We start from the raw sequence: 20,155 nt of genomic DNA on the forward strand, positions 1-20,155 counted from the left end.
GCGGGGGGGGGGGGGGCATTTAAGGTGACTCCTGGCTCAAGGAACGGGGAGACCCATTTGCGGCAATGGGAAGCAGGAGCCCAGTTTGGGATAGGAGAACCGAGAGGCCCATGTGCGATCTCTTGAGTTGGAGATGGTTTTGGACATAGAGAGACACGAAGCAGGAAGTTGGATAGAGGAGTCTGGAGCTCAGAGGGGAGGACTAGGCTGGAAATATACATTTGTGAGTCACCAGCATATAGAAGGTATTTAAAGCCATGAGACTGAATGAGATCACCTAGGGGGAGAGAATATAGACAGAAAAGAGAAGGTCCAAGGCTGAGCTGGCTGGAGGAGGAAGAACCCTGAAAATGGGCGAGCATGGCTCTCACACTGAGAGGCAAGGGCATGGTTCTGTTGTGAGACGAAACGGTTGGAATGAGAAAAAGTAACCATCAGTTTTGGCAAGTTAAGAGGTCATTGTTAGACTTGGCAAAAGTGCCTTCAGTGGAGTGGTGAGGACAGAGCCAGGTCGGAAGGGGTTGAAGAACAGAAGCGGAGACAGCAAGTGTAGACAGCCCCTGAGGGGTCATCTGTCTATACCCGAACGATGTGCACCCAAGAGTTCTTTCCCCTGTGATCCCTGAGGGCAGAGACCAAGCCCTGGTGATTTCTATCTAGGCCACAAATGGAGCCCAGCAAAGAGCAGGAACTCAATACATTTACTTCACTGTCAGTGTCAAAAAGGCCTTTTCTGGTGGAGGGCAGCTGCTCTCTTTTGGGGTGGGTGAGAAGACTCCAGGATCTACTCCCATGACTTAAGTCTCTGGAGCCCTTCTCCTGGCTAAACGGGGGCCATGACTTTGGGTAAGTCACTTCCTCTTTCTTAGAAGAGAGCAGTGTAGGGGAAGGAGGCCCACAGGACATCCCGTAGATGTTAGATGTTAGTCTGTGTCTCCTTTCCCCCCATTTTCTCCTCCCTGAGCTTTATTGTTTAGGAAATAGAAGCTGAGCAGAGCAAGGACCCACCTGACTGCGGGCTATTGTGAGAACACAGAGGGTAGCCCGAGGGCAAAAAAAGAGGAGGCGTGGGGATCCGCCTCCATCACAGGACGGAAGACACCACCACCCCCAACACGCCACAGACACGTGCCTGGTTTGGGGGAAGTCACAGAACCGGACTGGCAGAGACTGTCCAACAGGCATCTGTGTAGTCAAACCAAGAAGACCCTGAAGTGTCCTTGGGCTTGGGTGGGGCGGGACACATCGGTGACGGACAGGCCCACCTGCCAATCAGAGGAGACCTAACTCTTTGAGGCTGAGAGGGCCCGCAGGATTGATAGTGGCTGTTGGGAAGTGACAAATAGAGAACAGCAGGGATTGGAAATGGGAAATGGGATGGTCCTTGGGGAGCCCCACCCAAAGAGGGGAGCCTGCCACGGTGCTGTGGGTGACCAAAAGATCTGCCTCGAGATGGGCGGGCCTTTCCTCCGACAACCCCCGAGCCAGCCGTTCCCGCAGCAGCACCTTCTCCTGCAGCACCTGCGGGAAGAGGCGGGAGGAGGGCTTGGGGGAGCTGGAGCGGTGCCCTCGAGGGTGGGAGGGAAAAGGGCAACGGTGAGCACTGCTGCCACCTAGTGGGACAAGCCTGTTATTTCTCCTGGCTCCCAACCCCAGGGTCATCCTCAGCGGAGCACTAAGGGACACCCCCTATGCCCTTGAATCTGGGGACACAGGCAGGGGGTTGCCTCAGGGAGGAAAATGCACAGCCCTGGGAAGTGTGCGTCGCCCACATTACTTTGCTCCTCTGTGCCTTGGTTCCCTTTTCTGTATATTGAGGACAGGCTAGCTGTGATGGGTAACGGAGTCCATGTAGAGAGTGGATGGGGGTGGGGTGGGGGGGTAACTGGAAGTGTTTATCCCTGCCCCTCACCCCAGGAAAGACGGTGCCTGCTACATAAAGGCACCTCTCCTTAGTCCCAGCTTCCAGCAAGCTTGTCCCAGGTCCCTCCTATTTCTAAATGTTGGGACTGCCCCGTTACTGTTTTATCATTGGCATCACCCCAACGATGAAGGCCCTGGGCGAAGGGGGTCCTAAAGTGTCTTCTGATGTGGGGACTTGGGGGGAGGGTCCCAGCTCCCAGTGCTTTCTTTCCCCTCACCCCAGAGCTCATGCTCAGAATGACCCCAGGCTGTGACATCACAGAGCCCCCAACCCTGTCACAGGAGTGGAAGTGTCATGAGGCTGTGGCAGTGGGCGTGGGCATGGGTGTGGCTGGTTGGGCTGGGGGCCATAGAAACAGGTGGGAAGCTATCCTGGGAGCAGTGGGGAGGAGAGAGTCTTGGGGTGAAGGGTTGATCCGCCTTAGGAGCTGGGAGGCTGAGGAAGGGCCTTCGTCTCCCTTCACATGTCTCTCCCACCCTCCTCGTCCCTCACATGGAGAGCTCAGTTGATCCCTGAGAAGTTCCTGGAACAGAATCAAGCCCCTCCCCAGCCACGCTAAGGCTGTGTGGCCTGGCAGGGTCCTGGGTCAGCTACAGCTTCTTGGGATGGAGGGCAGGGGTCTGCTTGATTCTTGACATAGACTTTGTTCCCTAGCACCCAGCCAGGAGAGCACCAACACCTTGGCTCGGGGAGCAGAGTCTCTGTACTTCATAGACAGACCCGACTTCTTTGATTACCCAGACTCAGACCAAGCCAGGATCCTGGCTGTGGCCCAGTTTATTGGAGAGAAACCGGTCATCTTTGTTAACTCAGGTATGAACCCACTTGAGAAGGGGCTGCCTTCCTTCCCACGGCCTGGAGAAGAGCTGCCCTTGGCCCTTCCATTGGAGAGGAGACCAGGTCCCCCTCTCCTCCTCCCCGTCTAACAGGATCCAACTCCGAGTTCTTCCATCGCATCTTGGTGGGCGCTCTGGTAGTGGCCTTCTTCTTCCTGCTTTACCAGTTCTGCACACACATGTAAGGTCCCCGCACTCCTGTCCGCTGGCCCCTCCCACCTCAGCCTCCTACCTGCCCCGACCCCTCCCTCCCTCCAACGGCCACCCCCCAACCTCGGCCGGCCTTGGGCGAGGCTGAAGGACCTAAAAAGCCTAGGGAAGCAGGGGTGAGGCCTCCCACTTCTGTCTCCATCCCATAGGAGCTGTGAGAGAGGAGCCTGAGGAGCCGCACAAGGGCCCAGGACTCTGCCCTGAGTGCCCAAACCCACCCTCCTCTCCTGCTGATGAATAAAAGTCTACTTTTACCTTCCCTGACTGCTCCATTAACTAGGCAGGCTTCCTGCCCCGTCCTGGGGTCATCCGCGCTTTCTACCCCGAGACCCCCCCACCCTTCCCCGCACCAAACAACTGGGTGAAGAGGGCCTTGCTGGCGTTCACGCAGATCAGATCGTCTTTATTAGCGGTCTGGAAAGCACCTCCCAGGGTCCCCTGACCCCAGACTGGAGGAAGCCTTGAGAGGTCTGTAGCACCAGGGACATGCCAGGGCCCGAGGGCAAGATGTGCAGCCTAAAGGGGAAGGGACAGGGTGCCCCCTCACCTGCCCCCGGGATTGCTCAGCACTGGGAAGGTGGGGGAGTAGCAGCCACCTCCCTCCCCCCACCCCGAGACTAGTATGGATTTGGGCGAATAAATAAAATAAGTAAGATTCCTCAGGCTGGCCTCCCCGAGAGAGGAGCAGTGGAGGCAGCTAGCCCCAAGCAAGGCCTGCGTGGGGGGAGGTTAGTTAGGGTGTCCCCTCCCTCCCGGATGGTGGGGAACTGAGAGGAGTCTGCAGCAGGGGGGCTGGCTGGGATGGCCTTGGCAGCAGGGCCTCCCCCACATTCTCTGAGTCCTGGTCCCCTTGAGTCAGTTTCCCCGCAGCCCTCTAGCCCTCAGTGGATGGGAAGTGATGGCCCCTTCCTCCGTCCTTCGCTTCCCCAGGGCCCCAGGTTTGGTGATGGGAGAAGGGGTGTGCAGGAAGGGTTAGCTACCTTCGGCTCAGGCACTGCTGGGAGATGAGGCTCCCCTCCCTGCCTGTCACTGGTCCCCGCCCCTCGGCCTCTGAGGGGAGATGTCCTACCCCTTTGCTGTCCACCTGTCAGTCCTGGGGCTGTCAGGGCAAGAGGCTCCTGGCTCCCACCCTCTGCCCGGCAGCCCCAAAGCCCCGGCCCCAAGGTGGGAGGGTGGGATGGGGCAGGGGAGCGCCCCACCCCCGGGCCCCACCCTCAGTCCTGGGTCTGGCAGGGAGAGGGCGGTCGGGACCCCCGGGGCCGGAAGAGGCGGCAGGCCCCGCGGCAGATGAGGAAGAACCAGTAGAGCTGGGGGGCCAGGAGCAGCGCGGCGCCCAGGTTGATGTGGGCCGGGATGGCGAGAGGCACGGCGAGCAGCGGCAGGCCGGCGTGCCGCCCGTAGGCCCAGTACAGGTAGGGGAAGAGCAGCACCCGGCAACACAGGAAGCTGATCAGCATCAGGGCCCCGTTCACCTTGTGCAGCAGAGTGTGCTGCTGCTTGTACTGCGGGCGGGCGGGCGGGCAGGTGGGCGGGGCGGTCAGAGAGCGGGCGGGGCCCCGACTCCGCCCCCTTCCCCTTCTCTGCCCCCCTCCCCGGACCCCGCCTCCCCTGACCCTCGCCTGCAGCCCCTCCCAGCCCTGGTCCCTTGAAGAATCCCTGGAGCTCCCTGAAAGTGCCTTCCCCTGAGGCTCACACACCCGCAGGCCCCTCTCACCTGGATGAGGATCTTGCCAAGGCAGACGAAGGGGGTGCTGACCTCAGCCATCAGCAAGCAGCCTAGAAAGAAATCTCCCTTGCCCTGACGCCACACCTGCGGAGGAGAGGGAGGAACTAGCCTGGCCTCACCCTGGACTCCCTCCCTTCTTCTCTCTGGGGCCACTTTTGGAGATGCTCAACTCGGAAAGTCTGAACACCTGTGTTCACCCTTTTCACGGGAAGTCCCATATCCCACCAACCATCCTGCAGGTGGGGGTGGGGAGGGGACTCTATACCTTCTGTTACAGACGAGGGAACAGAGGCCAAGAGACCTGCAACAACGGCTCCCAGGCCCCACGGTTGAGCATATCCAGCCCGGGCCAGGAGATTCCAGACCCTCTCAGTGCTTGGGGCTAGCCTGGTGCTCAGGAAACCCTCTCCGTCCTGGGTTGTCCCCTGCTGCTGGGGGACCTGGCCACAGGGTTCCCCTGGCTCCTATAGCGCTGGTGTGAGCAGGACAGGGAGCCCTGGCTCTCAGCACCCCGACTCACCACCGACAGCGGGAAGCACACAAGCACCATGACGGCGTGGTGGAGAACCATGAGGAACTCCTTGTGCAGGTAGCCGCGTGCCACGGCCCAGGTGCTGCCCGGGGCTCTGGGCCCCCCTTCATCCCCTCCATGCCCCTTGACCTGGTGCTTGTGCCAGTGACAGAGGAACATGGCGTAGATGTCATAGATGAAGTAGGGCACAGCAAATTGCGTGTAGGCAGAGGAAAGCCAGTGTCTGTTGGGCAGAGAGAGGGGAGGGGAGATCAGAGAGGAAAGGAGACGGACAGAGCAGTGACCAGGTGCCTGGGTCAGCCCTGGACGTGCCACCGGAGTCAGATCACAAGTGATATTCACACTTGTGGAAGTGTGAGTGGACTCTCGAGATCCGTGGTGGAACCCAAGGGTAGAGGGCAAGAAACTGGCCCAAGGTCAGATGGTCACAACGCCAGTAGGCAGGAGTGCTGGGAATCAAATCCAGACTGTCTGACCTCAGAACCCACCCCTTTTTCATCTTCATTCATTCATTCATTCATATTCTCTCTCTCTGCAATATGGGGAGAGGGGAGGTAGGGAGAAGACACCAAAGGACAGCCATAGACCACAGGGCAGTGACAGAATGAGAAAGCAAGCTCAGGCAAGATCTGAGAGACAGGCGAGGTTAGGACAAATGACAGCAGAAGAGGCAAAAGCAATGGAGACGGGTCATACTGGCGACATCCATTGACACGCAGGCACTGTTCTAATATCCAAAACCTTTTACATGCCTAAACTTATTCACTCCCCACAGAAACCCCATACAAAGTAGGGTTGGTTACCACCCCCATTTTACAGATGAGGAAACTGAAAGACTAGGTGACTTGGCCAAGGAATAACCAACCATGGGAAGTCTGGCTCCACTGTCCCTAGAAGATTCAAGACAGGTATCACAGAGAAGCCTCACTGGGGACTTGGTCGTACTGTCAATGCTGCCTGTTCTGCCTGAATATGGCCCAACCTCTTGTTGTTGTTGCCGGGTTGTTGTTTTTTTTTTTCAGGTACAGCCAAGCATTAAGAAGAAAATGCTGAGGAAAAGGAGCCAAGAAGAAAGAAAGTTCTGTGTACTTTGAGAGTAAACAAAAATGAAAAGTGCACAAATATGCAACATTGCATTTTTCTTCTTGACTCAGCACAATGAGCACTTTCTCTTAAATGTTATAGCTGCATGGCAGGTCTGAGGTGGGAGTGCAAGGTCAGGGAACTGGCCCAGCTAGGTGGAGGGATGAAAGCAAAGTCAGCCGGAGTGATGCAGAGAAGGAGCTGAGACCACATAGGAGGAGCTGCCCAAGGGAGAAGAAGAATGAGGGTCTGGGGGAGGCCAGTGAAGGACTGGGTGAGAGGGAGACAGAATACAAACCCTTGAAGACCAGCCAGCAAGGGGACAGGTAGCCCACTCCAGGAGAGATGATTTGGGGCAAAGAGAATCTGGGACCCACGCTGGAGCATGGAGAAAGGCAAAAGGGAAAGGGAGCAGCAGCCCAGGTTAGACACTCAGGGCAGGAAAGCAGGGAGAGCCCTGGTGGAAAGGGGTTCGACTGGCCCAGGGGGAATTGGAGCAGGAGTGGCTGGGAGAGCTAGCCCCAAGGGCCAGTGTGGCTTGCGGGGGGGGCGGGGGGGGAGCAGTCCTGGTTTGACCTGAAGAGTTAAACCCGTCCCCCCCCTCAGCAGCTAGGTGTTCAGGAGTAGGAACAGCTGTTGTCCCTGGATTAACCCTGATCTTCCCCACCCACCTGAGGATTACAGGGGAAGGGACAAGAACAGACCCGGGGAGGGGGGTAGGAAATATGAGTGGAAAGGTGACCTCTGTGTGAGAAGTCTCCTCTTAGGTCCGAGAAGGGCAGAGGGGAAGAGGAAGCCAAGTGTCCCAATGGAATCTGAAGAAAGACTTAAGTGCCCACTGTGCAAGGGGCAAACTGCTTTGGACTCACGCAACTCAATGCCTCCTCAGGGCAGCCCTTCCAGGAAGGGATTGTACCTCACTCAACAGAGAAGGGAACTCATCTGTAGAGAAAGAGGGGCGCCGCCAGGTAAGCGTCCTCTAGACTGTGCTCCTACCGCCCAACAGTCACCAGAGAAGGGGGTCAGGACCGGAAGTTAAGCGCGGGGTGTCTGTCTTCAGCACCCTGCCGGCAATCCTGCAGATGGGTCACCTGGAGCTGGCCCGTCAGCACCACGGACAGGGCCCCTCTCTTTCCTCCTCCCGCCCGGCTCTCAGGCCTGGGCTTTTTTGGCAAGCATCCGGCACTGCAGCAGCAGCCAGTGCCAAATTCTGGCCTCTTCACCCTTCCCCTCCCCCCCACCCCCCACAGCCCAACCGTTGGTGGCCTTGTCTCAGTCATCTCGCTCCTCTGTCTCCCTCTTGTGCACGGAGCTGGGACTGGACACCTGGGTTCCGGGAGGGGGGCAGAGGGGTGAGCCTGGCATGGGAGGGAGGTACCCCCATTGGGGTGCTGGTTAGAAAAGGGGTCTGAGGGATGTAAGGGGGGGAGGAAAGGGCACACAGGACTACGATATGAGAGTCGAGGAAGCCTAGGAGACGCTCTGACAATCCTTTCTGATCCCCTCTCCTTTTCCCCCTGGCTCTGACCTTTAAGGACAGGACATGGATAAATTTATCCCTGGGTGTTGAGTTGCAGCTAATGCAGTTAACTTGCTCAGTCCCAAGTGAAGGGCTTGGGGACCACTGAAGGAGTCCCCTAGAAGACCTGGGTTCCCCGGGAGTTACACGCACACACGGGCTGCGGGAACCTGGGCAAAGTTGGTCTCGTGGCACTTACTGGTCATCAATGACATGCTTGCAGGAGGTGGAGACGATGTAGCCAGCGGTGGAGGCCATGACCGCTTGGACAGAGGACACTAGCCTGGGGAGAAAGAGGGAGCAGAGGTAGAGGAAGGAGACGCAGCCCTTGGTTTCTCTTGTCTTTACTTTCCAGTTCCTGTGCCTCAGGCCACTGTCTGCCCATCTCTGCCTGAGGCCGGCTTGCCTGGGGCTTGCCCCCCACCTCAGGCTCCGGGACCTGTCCTGCTGCTACTCCTCAGTACACCCTGCTCCTCGCTGCTGTCTTCCTTCCCTTTGTCATTCGTGGACACCGAGTGGTCCTCCTCTCAGGAAGACACCAGGGAGGTCATCTTGAGATGAGACAATGCTTTTAACAAGGTGTTTTCCTCGGGAGGGTCAGGACAGGGACAGCACTGGATGGCAAGGAGGTACCCCGAGCCTGTCCTCGCAGTGCTAGGCCATCCAGTCACCATGACACTCTTTGGTGACCCCAAATTCCCCCAGCCACTTTCCAGCTCACTCTCTGACTGTCCCCATGCTCCCTCTCCAACTCTGGCCCTCATTCCAGCTTGTACAGAGTTCTGCTGTTCACTCCTCAGTCCCTTGTACCCCCAAACATGTGCCCTGACTAATACACAGCTCTCTGCCCCTTGCCTTATTCCCTAATATCTTATAGGAATGTTTTAGCCACATGCTGGTCCTGTTTTGGAGGGTGGGAGGGTGAATGGGGGAGAGGAAAGAAAAGCAGCCTGGATACTAGTAGACCAGATGGCTGGGCTTGAAGGAGGTCTCCTGGGACAGTGAGTAAGGCAGTGAGGGGGGCAGGAAGCTTGGAGGTAAATCCCACCAACCACTTCAGGAACCCCCAGTCCCTAATGGGCCAAGGGTCCAGGGAAGGACTGGGGTACCTTCCACCCCTATAATGCCTGAGAAGGGGAGAGGAGCCGAGGGGAAGGGATGCAGTTTACCTGGCTGAGACAATGACCGCGTCAGCCTCCTCCCAGCGCAGCTGGGGCAGCCGCTGGAGCGTGTTCTTGGAGAGGAGGAAGAGTCCGGGGAATACCACCCCCCCAGCCACCATTGGGGTCAGCATGGTGGCTCAGGCCACGGGCAGGGAGGCTGGTGGCCGTGAGGGGACAGGGAGGCCAAGCTGAAGGGAGTTAGAGGTGGAGAAGGGACACCAAGCCAGGGAGGGAGGGAGAAAAAGAAAAAGGGGCACAAAGGGGACAGGGCGGGGATGGGATGGGGCAGGCGAGTCAGACCAGAGGAAGGGAGAAAGGGAGTTAAATGAGACTGGGGAAATGGGGAGAGACTGGGTAGAGGGAGGATCCGGGAAAGGGAGCGGGAGGAAGCTGGCCAGAGGGCTGGAAGCGAGGCAGGAGGAGAGGACTTGATAAGAGGACAGACAGGGAGAGGGTACCGGAGGAGGAAGAAGATGCGGGTGGGGGAGGGGAGGGAGAGAAGAGGCAGGTGGGGAGGGGGGGCTTACGTGGAGAGGCTGGGAGGACCCGAGAAGGCGGGGTGGGACTGTGGTGCCAGCCCTGGGAGGGAGGGAGAGAGGGAGGGAGGCAGGAAGGAGGGAGGGAGACAAGAGGAGAGGCCGGGCAAGTGGTCAGCGGTCAGCACTGCTCTCCCGCCTCTCACTGCCGCCACGGTCCCCGCTGCCCGGCCCGGAGGCTGCACGGGGCATTATAGAGAGTTCCTGCCCAGCCCCCTGCCCCCTCGGTGGGGAGGGGGAGGGGGAGGGAGAGCCACCAGCTTGGGGAGGGCGGGGGAGGGGTGGGGAATGATGGCACCGACCAGACACCAAGAAACCGGACCTGCAGCAGCGTCTCCCCATGCAGCTCTGAGCCACAGCAGCGGCTGCGACAGAGATGGGGGGGAGCAGAGAAAGAGGGAGGGGGAGGCCCTTAAAGAGACAGCAGCTGCGGCACAGGGGGCTGCTGGGGACATGGGCCAAGGGAGGGTTGGTTCTCCTGTTGGGGAGGAAGGTGCCTCTGGGGTCCCTGGCCAGCTGGGAGGGGGCTCGGAGCCCCCAGGTGGGGGCTGGACCCTGTTTCCCACCAGCACATTTCAAATGCCTGCCATTTCTTCCTCTGCCAGTGCCTCCCAATGCTTGCCCCTCAGTGTTCCGCTGGGGTCCCAGTTCAGGGGCGCCACTCCAGCAGAGAGAAAAAGGGTTCCTTGTAGGAGGGAGTGAGACAAAGTGGTGCAGCTTGCTGTCTCTGAAGGATGAGTTTAAGGACTGGATGAGAATAAAAACACCTCAACACAGCCTCCTTCAGGCTCAGAGACCCCCCACATCCTTTACTCCAATGGGAAGGGGGAAAAGTGGAAGGTATGAGTGATGTGCCCCTAGGTCCCATCTTGGCTGCAAGCCTGTCTTGTGATCTTGTCTAACATTTGCAAAGCACCTGTCCCGCTTTAACAGATCAAGGAGTGGTCCTGAAGCTTTTGGTGGCCCTCCCAGTGGTCACATAGTTAGGAGAGGCAGGAGCCCTCCCATGCTGGGTATCTGAGTTTCGCTGTGGGGTTTGAAGAGGGTGAGGAAAACTTGCCTCTCTGAAAACCCACCGGGAATGGGAGGATGTTCCTGCCCCTGTCCCTCAGGCTGCCTGGCCTTTCCTGGCCTCCCCTAAGCACTGGTCACATTCTTTTCCTTCAGGTTTATTATCTTCCAGTCTCCCCTTGGGGTGGCGGGGGGGGGGACTTCACAGAACAGTAGTTTCCATGTGGGAAAGGACCCCAGGGATTTGCTGGTTCAAACCTCTCATTCAACCGTGAGGAAACTGAGGCACAGTGACTTAGACAGGGTCATGCTGCATGTCCATCCAAGGACCTGTTGGAACCCCATTGGGGCTCTGAGCTGCTGCTTGGAATTTGGCCTTCCTGTCGTGAACCCCACTGTCCTCCGGACTTCTGCATAATGTGGGGCCTGTACCCAAAACGTACTTTGGTTTCCAGGCCTATCCTATGGTACACTTCAATAAGCAACCCTGCGGGGGCACCTAGGTGGCTCAGTAGATTAAAGCCTCTGCCTGCAGCTCAGGTCATGATCCCAGGGTCCTGGGATTGAGCCCGCATCAGGTTCTCTGCTCAGCAGGGAGCCTGCTTCCCTCTCTCTCTCTGCCTGCCTCTCTGCCTACTTGTGATCTCTGTCAAATAAATAAATAAAATATTTAAAAAATTTAAAAAATAGCAACCCCGCAATTTGTCTTTGCCTGTCCAAAGACCTTTCCCTTTGCTCCCCAAAAGAGGTGCAAAAGGCTGGATTTGCAATTTTGTGCTGCCCTCTAGTGGCATGCAGAAGGAACAGACCCTGAGAGGTCTCTAGCCTTTGGCGGAGGAAGTTAGGGACAATTTAGGGATAATAGTGGCCCTAGATTCTTGACCTCAGGGCTTCCCCTAAGAGGGGGAAAAAGGACCCAACTTCTTCTTTTTTTTTTTTTTAAGATTTTTTTTTTTATTTATTTGACAGACAGAGATCACAAGTAGGCAGGCAGGCAGGCAGAGAGAGAGGAGGAAGCAGGCTCCCTGCTGAGCAGAGAGCCCAATGTGGGGCTTGATCCCAGGACCCTGGGATCATGACCCTAGCCAAAGGCAGAGGCCTTAACCCACTGAGCCACTCAGGCGCCCCAGGACCCAACTTCTTAAGTGTTTACTACATGCTGGGCAAGAGGCAAGGTAGTTTATGTTCATTCTTAATTTAATCTTCCCAAATGGTAATACCTGTTTTATAGACAAGAAACGGGCTCAGAGATTTAAGGGAGGGGGAAAAAATTTTTAAAAAACTTGCCCAAGACAACACAGCTATGATAACTGGCAAAACTGGATAGCTCCAAAGAACAAAGTTGAGTTTGGGGGGAGGGTGGGCGATCATGGGGTTCCTTATCTACCTGATTCAGGACTACAAACCTGGTCAAGTCATGGCTTCTCTTTGGATGACATGAATTACAGCAGACAGAGACACTTTCCTGTCTTCCAGGAATCCACCTAGACACCCACATAAACTCTGCCTTCTGTCTGCTCCCTCTCCCGCCGGTTTCCATGATAGCTCATGTATATATTAAGCTATGGCGAACAGGTCAAAAATTGGCAGCGGAAGGGCCCAATCCAGCCCACAAACATGCTTTGTTTAGCCGTATGGTGTTGCCAGGATAGTATTTTCTTAAATTCTAACTTATTTGTCAGTGTTTGAAAATTAGGAGATCTCACATCAAAGCTCAACTTCTTTTAAGAAAGAATCAGGTCAGTAAACCTGGCGATTCACAGACCTGTACCCCTGGGGAAAAAAATATATGTTTATAAAAAATAAAATTAAAAAAAAAAAAAGAAAGAAAGAATCAGGTCAGACCACATGGAGGCCCCCATTCTAGTTCCGTAATGTTTGGTTGGAGTCGACCAGCTGCTGCCCCATGGATGGGCTAAGCATGGAGTCCTCAAGCTCGCCAGGCATCCCCACACAGCCTCCAGCCTTGTTCCTGCTTCTGCTCTCACTACTAACTCTTCCTGAAAGCAGGAGCCCAGCTCTAACCAGCCCCGGCCCAGGAAGGATGCCCTCACCCTGCCCTCTTACTTGGACGCCACCGAAACAGCCTCCGCTCTCTCCATCCGCAGGTTGGAGTGGCTCTGCAGGCCCCAGCAGAGGACAGTGAAGCTCAGTGGGAAGAAAATACAGCCCAGTACAAAGAACAGGGCCATGTTTGTCTGGGGTAGAGAAGGTGAGAAAAGATGAGCATGAGAACACACAGTGTCCCTCAGACCCGAAGACTCCCTTCACCCTGATTACTCAACGCCCCATGGGATCCATCCATCTGTAAGCCATCAGGCGTTGCTCTCCCCTAATCTCTTTGGGATCTTTTTTTTTTTCCTTTTAAATATTTTATTTATTTATTTGAGAGGGAGAGAGAAAGCATGACCAGGTAGGGGGGGAAGCAGAAGGAGAGGGAGAAGCAGACTCCCCACTGAGCTGGAAGCCCAAGGTGGGGCTCAATCCCAAGATCCCAGGACCAGGAAATCATGATCTCAACTCAAGGCAGACGGTTAACTGACTGAGCCATCTATGTGCTCCTCTTTGGGACCTTTATTTCACTTTAAATATCCCTCATCCAGGACAGTTGGACATCCTGATTTTTTTTTTTTTCTTACTCAACCGATTACGACAATTTCATCTTCTCCCTGTAATCCTTGATGCTGGTCTACACTTCCCAATCCATCTCACACCTTAACATTTCTTCTCTTCATCCTTCAACCCTAAAGATGTGTGCCTGATCCTTCTCAGGAACTCCACCCTACCCCTTCCTCTGCCCTCCCCCAAGCTCTTCCCTTCACCTCTCCCTTCTCCTGGGTTCTCACCTGGAGGGGCAAGGTGGAGGCTACAGAGGGAGGCTGGTGATTCTCCCCAGCACCCAGAACTCAGAAAAAGGAAAGAGGGTGTTCAAATTACAAAGATATTTGAAATTCAAAAATAATACTTCTTAAAAAAGAAAAACCAAGGCATTATCCCATTAACAAAGGGGGGGGCGGAGAAACAACGCAACCCCTGAAAACATACATATTTACACATATGTTATTTTTGTCTGGAAGAGCCTCCCCTCCCATCCACTGCAGGGAGGGGAGGGGTGCAGAAGGCCCAGGGGTGATGCAGGGAGTTGGGGCCTGCCATCCTGCATCTCTTAGGCAGCTTTGAGGGGACCTTCTTTCAGGACACAAGGAGGGTGTCAAACTGCAAGGGCACGAGGCTGAGGCAGCTGGGCGGAGGCAGTTGAAGAGGGCGGGAACACCTCGCTCCCATTGGTGGGCGGGTGGACGGTTTAGAACAGGCTCTCCCCCCATTGGCCCACCTCTTGAAACATGCGCCTATCATATGCTTCCTGGCAGAGCGGCCTCCTCTGGCGGGGGTGGGCTGTGCGGGGCTTTCTAACGCAGAACTGACCAATTAGAATTCGTGGCTGGCTCAATGGACAGCTTCATTTCAGGGAGAGCTGGAAAAGAAGTGAAGAAAAGGTGGGAGGGGGAGAATACGAACATCCTCCTAGGACTCGTGGCTTTAAAAGGCAGTACAGTATAGGATAATAGTTAAGATGGCAATTTCTAGGGTGGGACCATCTGGGCTTCAAAATCAGACTGCGGATAATAAAAGAAACTGACTGTATGCCTCCATTTGGATGAAGTTCAAAACGGGCAGAAAATCTTTGGTGGAAAATCAGACTAGCATTTAACTTGGTGGGGAGCTACTGACTGAGGGGAGACCCCAGCGAGCCTTCTGAAGTGTTGGGAATGCCCTTATTTTGATCAGGAGTGTACACATAGGTAAACGTGCCCAAGGCGTACCCTTAAAATGTGTGCATTTTATTTAAATGAAGCTGGAATTAATTTTTAAAATGCTAAACAAATTTAGGCTCTTCCATTCCCTGAATGATGGTGGCCCAATCTCTGTGGACCTCAATTCTTCATCTATGAAGCTGGTATAAAATGAAACCAGGTCATTAAATGATACTTACAGAACATTTACTATGGGCCAGACACTGATCTGAGTGCTTACAAATAACTCATTTCCCCATTAGCAGAGGAACAGCTTTGTGGGTTGTGTATTATTGTTCCTATTTTAAAGAGATGGGAAAACAGAGGCACAGAGAGGTTTGGTACCTTGTCCAAGGTTACACAGGAAGAGAACGAGGATTTTTAAAATCCTATTTTCTGACTGCATTGGTCTCTATAAATTTTTTTAACTCTTTTTAAGATACTTTTTAAAAAAGATTTTATTTATTTATTTGACAGACAGAGATCACAAGTAGGCAGAGAGGCAGGCAGAGAGAGAGAGGGAAGCAGGCTCCCTGCTGAGCAGAAAGCCCCATGAGGAGCTCGATCCCAGGACCCCAGGATCATGACCCAAGCCAAAGGCAGAGGCTTTAACCCACTGAGCCACCTAGGCACCCCTGTTTTTGTTTTTTGTTTTTAAGATTTTATTTATTTATTTGAGAGAGAAAAGGAGCACAAGCAGCGGGGAGGGGCAGACAGAAGGGAGCAGAGGGAGATAGAGATGCAGACTCCCCACTGAGCAGGGAGCCTGACCCCAGGACCCTGCCACAAGATAAGATTGTTAAAAGATGAAGCCTTTAGTGGCCTAATTAAATATTCTCCCAGCCATCCTCTCCTCACCATCTGATGAGGACCCCTTGCCCTGACTGCATAACCCATCGTGGGTAACAACTCAAGTTGGAAACATTTGGTTTAGAGCAGTGTTTCTCCACCTTTTTTCTGCCATTATTCTCCCCTAAGCAGCCTTTTTGAGACATTTTGTTTCCTAATCACCACTCATCATGAAATTTTGATAACACAGATAAACTGCATATCTGTGCTTAGTATACTAAAAAGAGGTTTTTTGGTTTTGGTTTTGGGTTTTTTTTTTTTTTTTTTTTTTGCCACCGAGAACCTATTTGTGTCCCCATGGGGGCGATATTAGCCCTGTGAAGATCCGTTAGAGCCACCATACCCACTCAGGTTCTGAGCCGGGACACCCGAACACACCATCTCAACATCCAATGAAACACTCTTGGTCCCATTTCACAGACACACGTGGCGAGACGTTGCATTAATTATCGAGGACTGAAATGGCTGGTAAATGCATTAGGAAATCAGAGACCTACGAAGATCCTAGCTCAGCCACTTAATTACCTTCTTCAAAACTGCGCTTTCTCACACAGAACATGGTGGGATTGGTCCAAAGAGGCCTTCTCTAAACCTCGGGGTTTGGTTTGTCCATTTGTTTTGCCCTATTTGACAAATATCTGTACAGTGCATACTAGCCCTATACATAAACTAGCTAATGGGGTCGTCACAATAACCTAAGGAGGAGATACTAAAGATTACATAACCTAAATAACCTAATAACCTAAAGATTATTACTTTCCGTTTACAGAGAGAAAATCAAGGCACAGAGAGGTTGCGGGATTTGCTCAAGGTCACACAGGCAGTTAAGTGACATAGCTAGGATTTGAACCTCCTAGCCTGATTGGCAGAGTAACCACACACTTGAAAAGGAAACTCTTTATCACTACCAAAAATAGAATACCAGTATCACTTGCATAAATAGAAGGTAACAAAAAAATTAATACAATGAAAAAAAAAAAAAGTGTTCTAACCTTCTAGCTAGATACTTTCACCTGCTAGGAATTCTGAGCTGGAGGCCTGCACTCTATTTTGTTAAAGACAAGACAGGGCAAGATAAGCACGGATAGAGAGGTGTTAAAGGGCTTCTGGCAGCAAAATGAGACATGCTCCTGGAATAATCAGAAGTGTTGAAGAGGAATTGGAAGAGAATAGCTTGCGCGCGCACACGCGCGTACACGCTGTCCTGCAGATGGATGTAGAGTGTAAAATAAACCCCAGATCGGACGCGTTCCACGCACCCTGATCCCTTGTCAGGACGTTCTAGGGGTGCCTGAACTCCCTGGAGGAGGAGGGGAGGCCGCGCCCGTTCTGGGGGGCGGAGCGGGGGAGGGGAGAGCAGCCCTTGGGACCGTGCGCAAGGAGAGGGGCCGTGTGGGTGGCCCGCCCCCAAGTGCCCGTCCAGGGACTCTGGCTGTTTTCCCGCCCCAGCCTGGCTCCCCAGAGGAGTCTCTCACCCCCACGCCGTCCTAATACACCTGTCACACAATTCACGCCGGGGGTCGGGGGTGGTGGAGTTTACCGGTTCCTGCTACTCCAGACTCCTATGTCCAAATGCTGTCTTGGGCATCCTCTCCACCTGGGTGCTCGGAGCCTTGGCCCTGGGAGGCGGGCGTGCAGGTGTGGTATCACCGAAGGCCGTGAATAAGTAAACAATAAGCAGCCAGAAGTGGCCTGTTTCCCACATGATACCCAGGGAAAGGTCCAATTCCCCCTACCCGCGCTCTGGGGAGAGTCGCACCCAGTGTGCCAGAGCATTTATTATTTAGTACTTTTATTGTACCTGTCGCAGGTTAGGCACTGTTCTAAGCGAGTCCAATCCCACCCTTTACCTGTGTGGTAGAAAAAGCAGAGGGGCCCCAAATGTGAGTGGAATGAGAAAAGGAAGAGTCTGGCCAGGCCCTTTTGTCTCCCATAGACTGGCAGTGTGATCTTGGTCAAGTGTCAGAACCTCTCTGAGCCTCAGTTGTATACACACCAAGTTCTGTTGCCTGGGCTCAAATTCTAGCTTTGCATGAGGAGAACTCAAGCAAGTGATTTATTGCTTCTTAAAGTAAGGATAGGGACAGGAGCAGTCTCCTCTCTCCCTCGGGCTGCTAGGATGAGTGAATGAGATGTATGTAAAGCACAGTTCCTATGTGGGCCCTTGTAAATTGTCTGCCTTCGGCTCTGGTCATGATCTCAGGGTTCTGGGATGGAGCCCCGCATCGGGCCTCCCTGCTCAGTGGGGAGTCTCCTTCTCCCTCTCCCTATCCCCCACCCCCTGCTCTCTCTCTCTCAAATAAATAAATAAAACTTTTTAAAAATTAAAATAAAATAAAATAAATAAAAATCTCTAATAAAAAAAGAAAAAAGGGGCGCCTGGGTGCCTCAGTGGATTAAAGCCTCTGCCCTCGGCTCAGGTCATGATCCCAGGGTCCTGGGATCGAGTCCCTCATCGGGCTCTCTGCTCTGCAGGGAGCCTGCTTCCTCCTCTCTCTCTGCCTGCCTCTCTGCCTACTTGTGTTCTCTGTCTGTCAAATAAATAAATAAATAAATAAATAAATAAAAATCTTAAAAAAAATAAAATTAAATTAAAGTAAGATGGAAATAATGGTTCATGCCACTCAGGTCTGCTGTTAGGATTAAATAAGATAAAGTCTGGGAGAAGGGCTTGATGGATGCTTACTCTAGCTCTAGTCACCCTGACTTCTTATTCCCTGGGAGTGACTACCTGAGCACATGCCTTTCATTTTCCTAAAAGGATGCTGATAACCTCCTCTTAGTCTCTGGGAGGCAATATCGTCTGATGTCCACAGGATGGGTGGAAAGTCTAAAATCAAATAATCGGAGCAGCCGTGTTCCATTCCCATGCCTGCGGGCAGGCCTGGCTGGGTGTCTCTCACCTCCTGGGTGTTCGTGGGTCTCAGATGTCCCGCCCGCCCCATAAGGACTGAGAGTCCATCATCTTTTTCTCTCCTTCCTGGGGGCTGTGCAAAACGTCACATGGTCCTATCTGACATCTCAAGCTTTAACCGGAGGGAGAGGGAGACCTTGTGGTTGTGCAGCTGTCATGAAGTCAGTTTCTCCCTGCCTCCAGCAAATGGTGTGATGTGGGCAGAAGTGGCTTTGGCAAAGTGGGTGTGTACGTCACCCGTCCTATTGGTTTGTTTCGCCCAGAGGAGGCCCGGTGTGCTGTCCACCATCCTACATAATGTATGAGCCGTGGTAGGAACAGAGTACCATCAGCAGTGTGTCTGACCACTGCAGGCCGTGGACGTGTCCAGATCCTTGCCAAGGCTGACGTCTCTCTGTTGGCAGGAACAGCACAGAGGGAGGGAGTCTGTGTCACCTGAGGCCTTTCCTGGGACTGGGGTGGGAACTGGCCTCGTCTTGGGCCTCAGGATTCTGCAAAGAATACAGGGCAGACAAGAAGACGGCCCCAAGAAGACAATCTGACTCTAGAGGCAACGGTGGTGACACTGAGGACAGTTAGCCTCCGGTCTCCTGGTTGGAAGCTCCCTCTGAGAGGGCTGGGGGTGGTGGAGCGATGGTGGGTGGGACTCTGCTAGTGTGGCTGAAGGTGAGAAGAGAGATTTGGCACAAACCCTGGCAATTTCTGGGGTTGCCTCGTGGTGCCGGAAATCCCCAGGGAGAGCAGCAGAGAGGAGGTACGTAATGGGTAGAGGCCATGGACAAAGGTGGGTATATGGTGTTATTGCTGATGTGGGAAACAAAGGCGGAAGAAAAATTATTAAATTTCCTACAACCTGTGGACAAGTCCTTGAAATAGGCAGAGTGACATTCCTCTCGGGACTCAACTGTCTCGAGGGCAAAAGGCAATCCTAGCCCACCTCCCACCTTCTGGGATCCTGTAAGCCTACTTTAACATTCAAAAATTCTTTGGGAAACTTCCTTTATCTCTGAGTCCCCCAAGATGCATGTTGGCAATCATCCTCCAAGCATATCGCCCATGGATATACAGCTGAAGGGTCTCATGCCTAAGGTTTTATTAGATGGAATAAATGACCTTTTCCCAACAACAGCTGGCTCCCTCAAGGTCCTGGAAACCTTGCTTCCAAAATTCCTTAGAGACTTAAGCTATCCCAGACCCCCTCCCAACTTGAAAGTATACAATGGGCTACTCCTCATGACACCAGTGCAGTTCTTTCTGCCCACAGGTCCTGCCCCGTACTTGAATAAAATCACTTTTTTGCACTAAAGATGCCTCAAGAATTCTTTCTTGGCCATAGGCTTGGAACCCTAACGTTTTTTTCCCTACATCACTGTTTTCAGGGGACATGCCCGGATGCAGGAATTGTGGATGAAGCCTGAGTCCTCTGTGTGCTTACGTGAGCATACAGAGTGCAATCATGTATGTGTAGATCCCAAAAGGGCAGGAATGCAAGTCGGGAGTCCAGGTGGTTTGTGAGCCAGGGGAGAACTAGGGCATCTCAGTAATAACCTTTTCTTGGTGGATGGCACCAGATTTGATTCATTCATGGAATCAGTTGAGTACTTGCTGGAGGCCCCCAAGATCCTACCAACTGCCAGGGCTTGGGATACCGGAATGAATCAGATCCAGGCACCTGCCATCTAACCGTCTAACGGGGAGCCAGGAACCAAAGGGGAGAATTCAAAAACCTTGTCATCAGGGCTGGAATAAGCTTGTAGATTAATCAGGTGCCCAAAGCAGCCACTTCTGCCCGTGGTTGGCAGTAGTCGGGGAGACCTCCCTGAGGCAAAATCCCACAGAGGCTTGAAGGATGAGGAAGTTCCTCAGGGGAAAACAGGGGAAGGGTGTTGTTCTAGCAGAGGGAACAGTATCTGCAAATGCGTGGAGCTCTGGAAACCTTTGCACTGGCTCAGGAGCCTCGCCCAGATCCTATCAAAGAAGATTGGAAGAATGTGGAACACAGAAAAGTCTGACTTGTTTACAGATCACCAGATCCTCCTCCCCCAGGGGAATGTGCGC

At 53.7% G+C, this 20,155-nt stretch overlaps 2 protein-coding genes across 4 annotated transcripts; one reads left to right on the plus strand and one right to left on the minus strand.

The window, feature by feature from the left end:
* The first annotated feature begins 777 nt into the window (after positions 1-777).
* Positions 778-3,249, plus strand: CUNH16orf92 (chromosome unknown C16orf92 homolog). 2 transcript variants are annotated; one of them, XM_032842659.1, is made up of 4 exons: positions 778-846; positions 2,579-2,737; positions 2,854-2,941; positions 3,120-3,248. In XM_032842659.1, the coding sequence occupies exons 1-4, from the start codon at positions 837-839 to the stop codon at positions 3,139-3,141; spliced, it is 279 nt and encodes a 92-aa protein (XP_032698550.1). In that variant the 5' UTR covers positions 778-836; the 3' UTR covers positions 3,142-3,248. The 2 variants fall into 2 exon arrangements, with proteins under 2 accessions (XP_032698550.1, XP_032698551.1); XM_032842660.1 differs by lacking the exon at positions 778-846 and adding an exon at positions 2,180-2,282 and having other exon boundaries at positions 3,120-3,249.
* A 98-nt stretch (positions 3,250-3,347) lies between these two features.
* TLCD3B (TLC domain containing 3B) lies at positions 3,348-13,417 on the minus strand. 2 transcript variants are annotated; one of them, XM_032842658.1, is made up of 6 exons: positions 13,387-13,417; positions 12,608-12,738; positions 8,030-8,113; positions 5,217-5,451; positions 4,685-4,780; positions 3,348-4,472 (listed from the first exon to the last, which is right to left on the minus strand). In XM_032842658.1, the coding sequence occupies exons 2-6, from the start codon at positions 12,730-12,732 to the stop codon at positions 4,185-4,187; spliced, it is 828 nt and encodes a 275-aa protein (XP_032698549.1). In that variant the 5' UTR covers positions 12,733-12,738; positions 13,387-13,417; the 3' UTR covers positions 3,348-4,184. The 2 variants fall into 2 exon arrangements, with proteins under 2 accessions (XP_032698549.1, XP_032698548.1); XM_032842657.1 differs by lacking the exons at positions 12,608-12,738; positions 13,387-13,417 and adding an exon at positions 9,000-9,647.
* Positions 13,418-20,155: the final 6,738 nt, after the last annotated feature.

Source organism: Lontra canadensis, unplaced genomic scaffold (assembly GCF_010015895.1).
Source record: "Lontra canadensis isolate GAN:19392208 unplaced genomic scaffold, GSC_riverotter_1.0 scaffold132, whole genome shotgun sequence".
NCBI classification, from domain to species: domain Eukaryota; kingdom Metazoa; phylum Chordata; class Mammalia; order Carnivora; family Mustelidae; genus Lontra; species Lontra canadensis.

Coding starts and splice junctions, on each gene's coding strand:
- CUNH16orf92 (XM_032842660.1), top strand. CDS start 2,219: ATGAGGCTGTGGCAGTGGGCGTGGGCATGGGTGTGGCTGGTTGGGCTG. Junction 2,738..2,853: donor GGTCATCTTTGTTAACTCAG/GTATGAACCCAC, acceptor CCCGTCTAACAG/GATCCAACTCCGAGTTCTTC. Junction 2,942..3,119: donor TACCAGTTCTGCACACACAT/GTAAGGTCCCCG, acceptor TCCATCCCATAG/GAGCTGTGAGAGAGGAGCCT.
- TLCD3B (XM_032842658.1), bottom strand. CDS start 12,732: ATGGCCCTGTTCTTTGTACTGGGCTGTATTTTCTTCCCACTGAGCTTC. Junction 8,114..12,607: donor GCTGTTTCGGTGGCGTCCAA/GTAAGAGGGCAG, acceptor CTTTCTCCCCAG/GCTAGTGTCCTCTGTCCAAG. Junction 4,473..4,684: donor TTGGCAAGATCCTCATCCAG/GTGAGAGGGGCC, acceptor GCCCGCCCGCAG/TACAAGCAGCAGCACACTCT.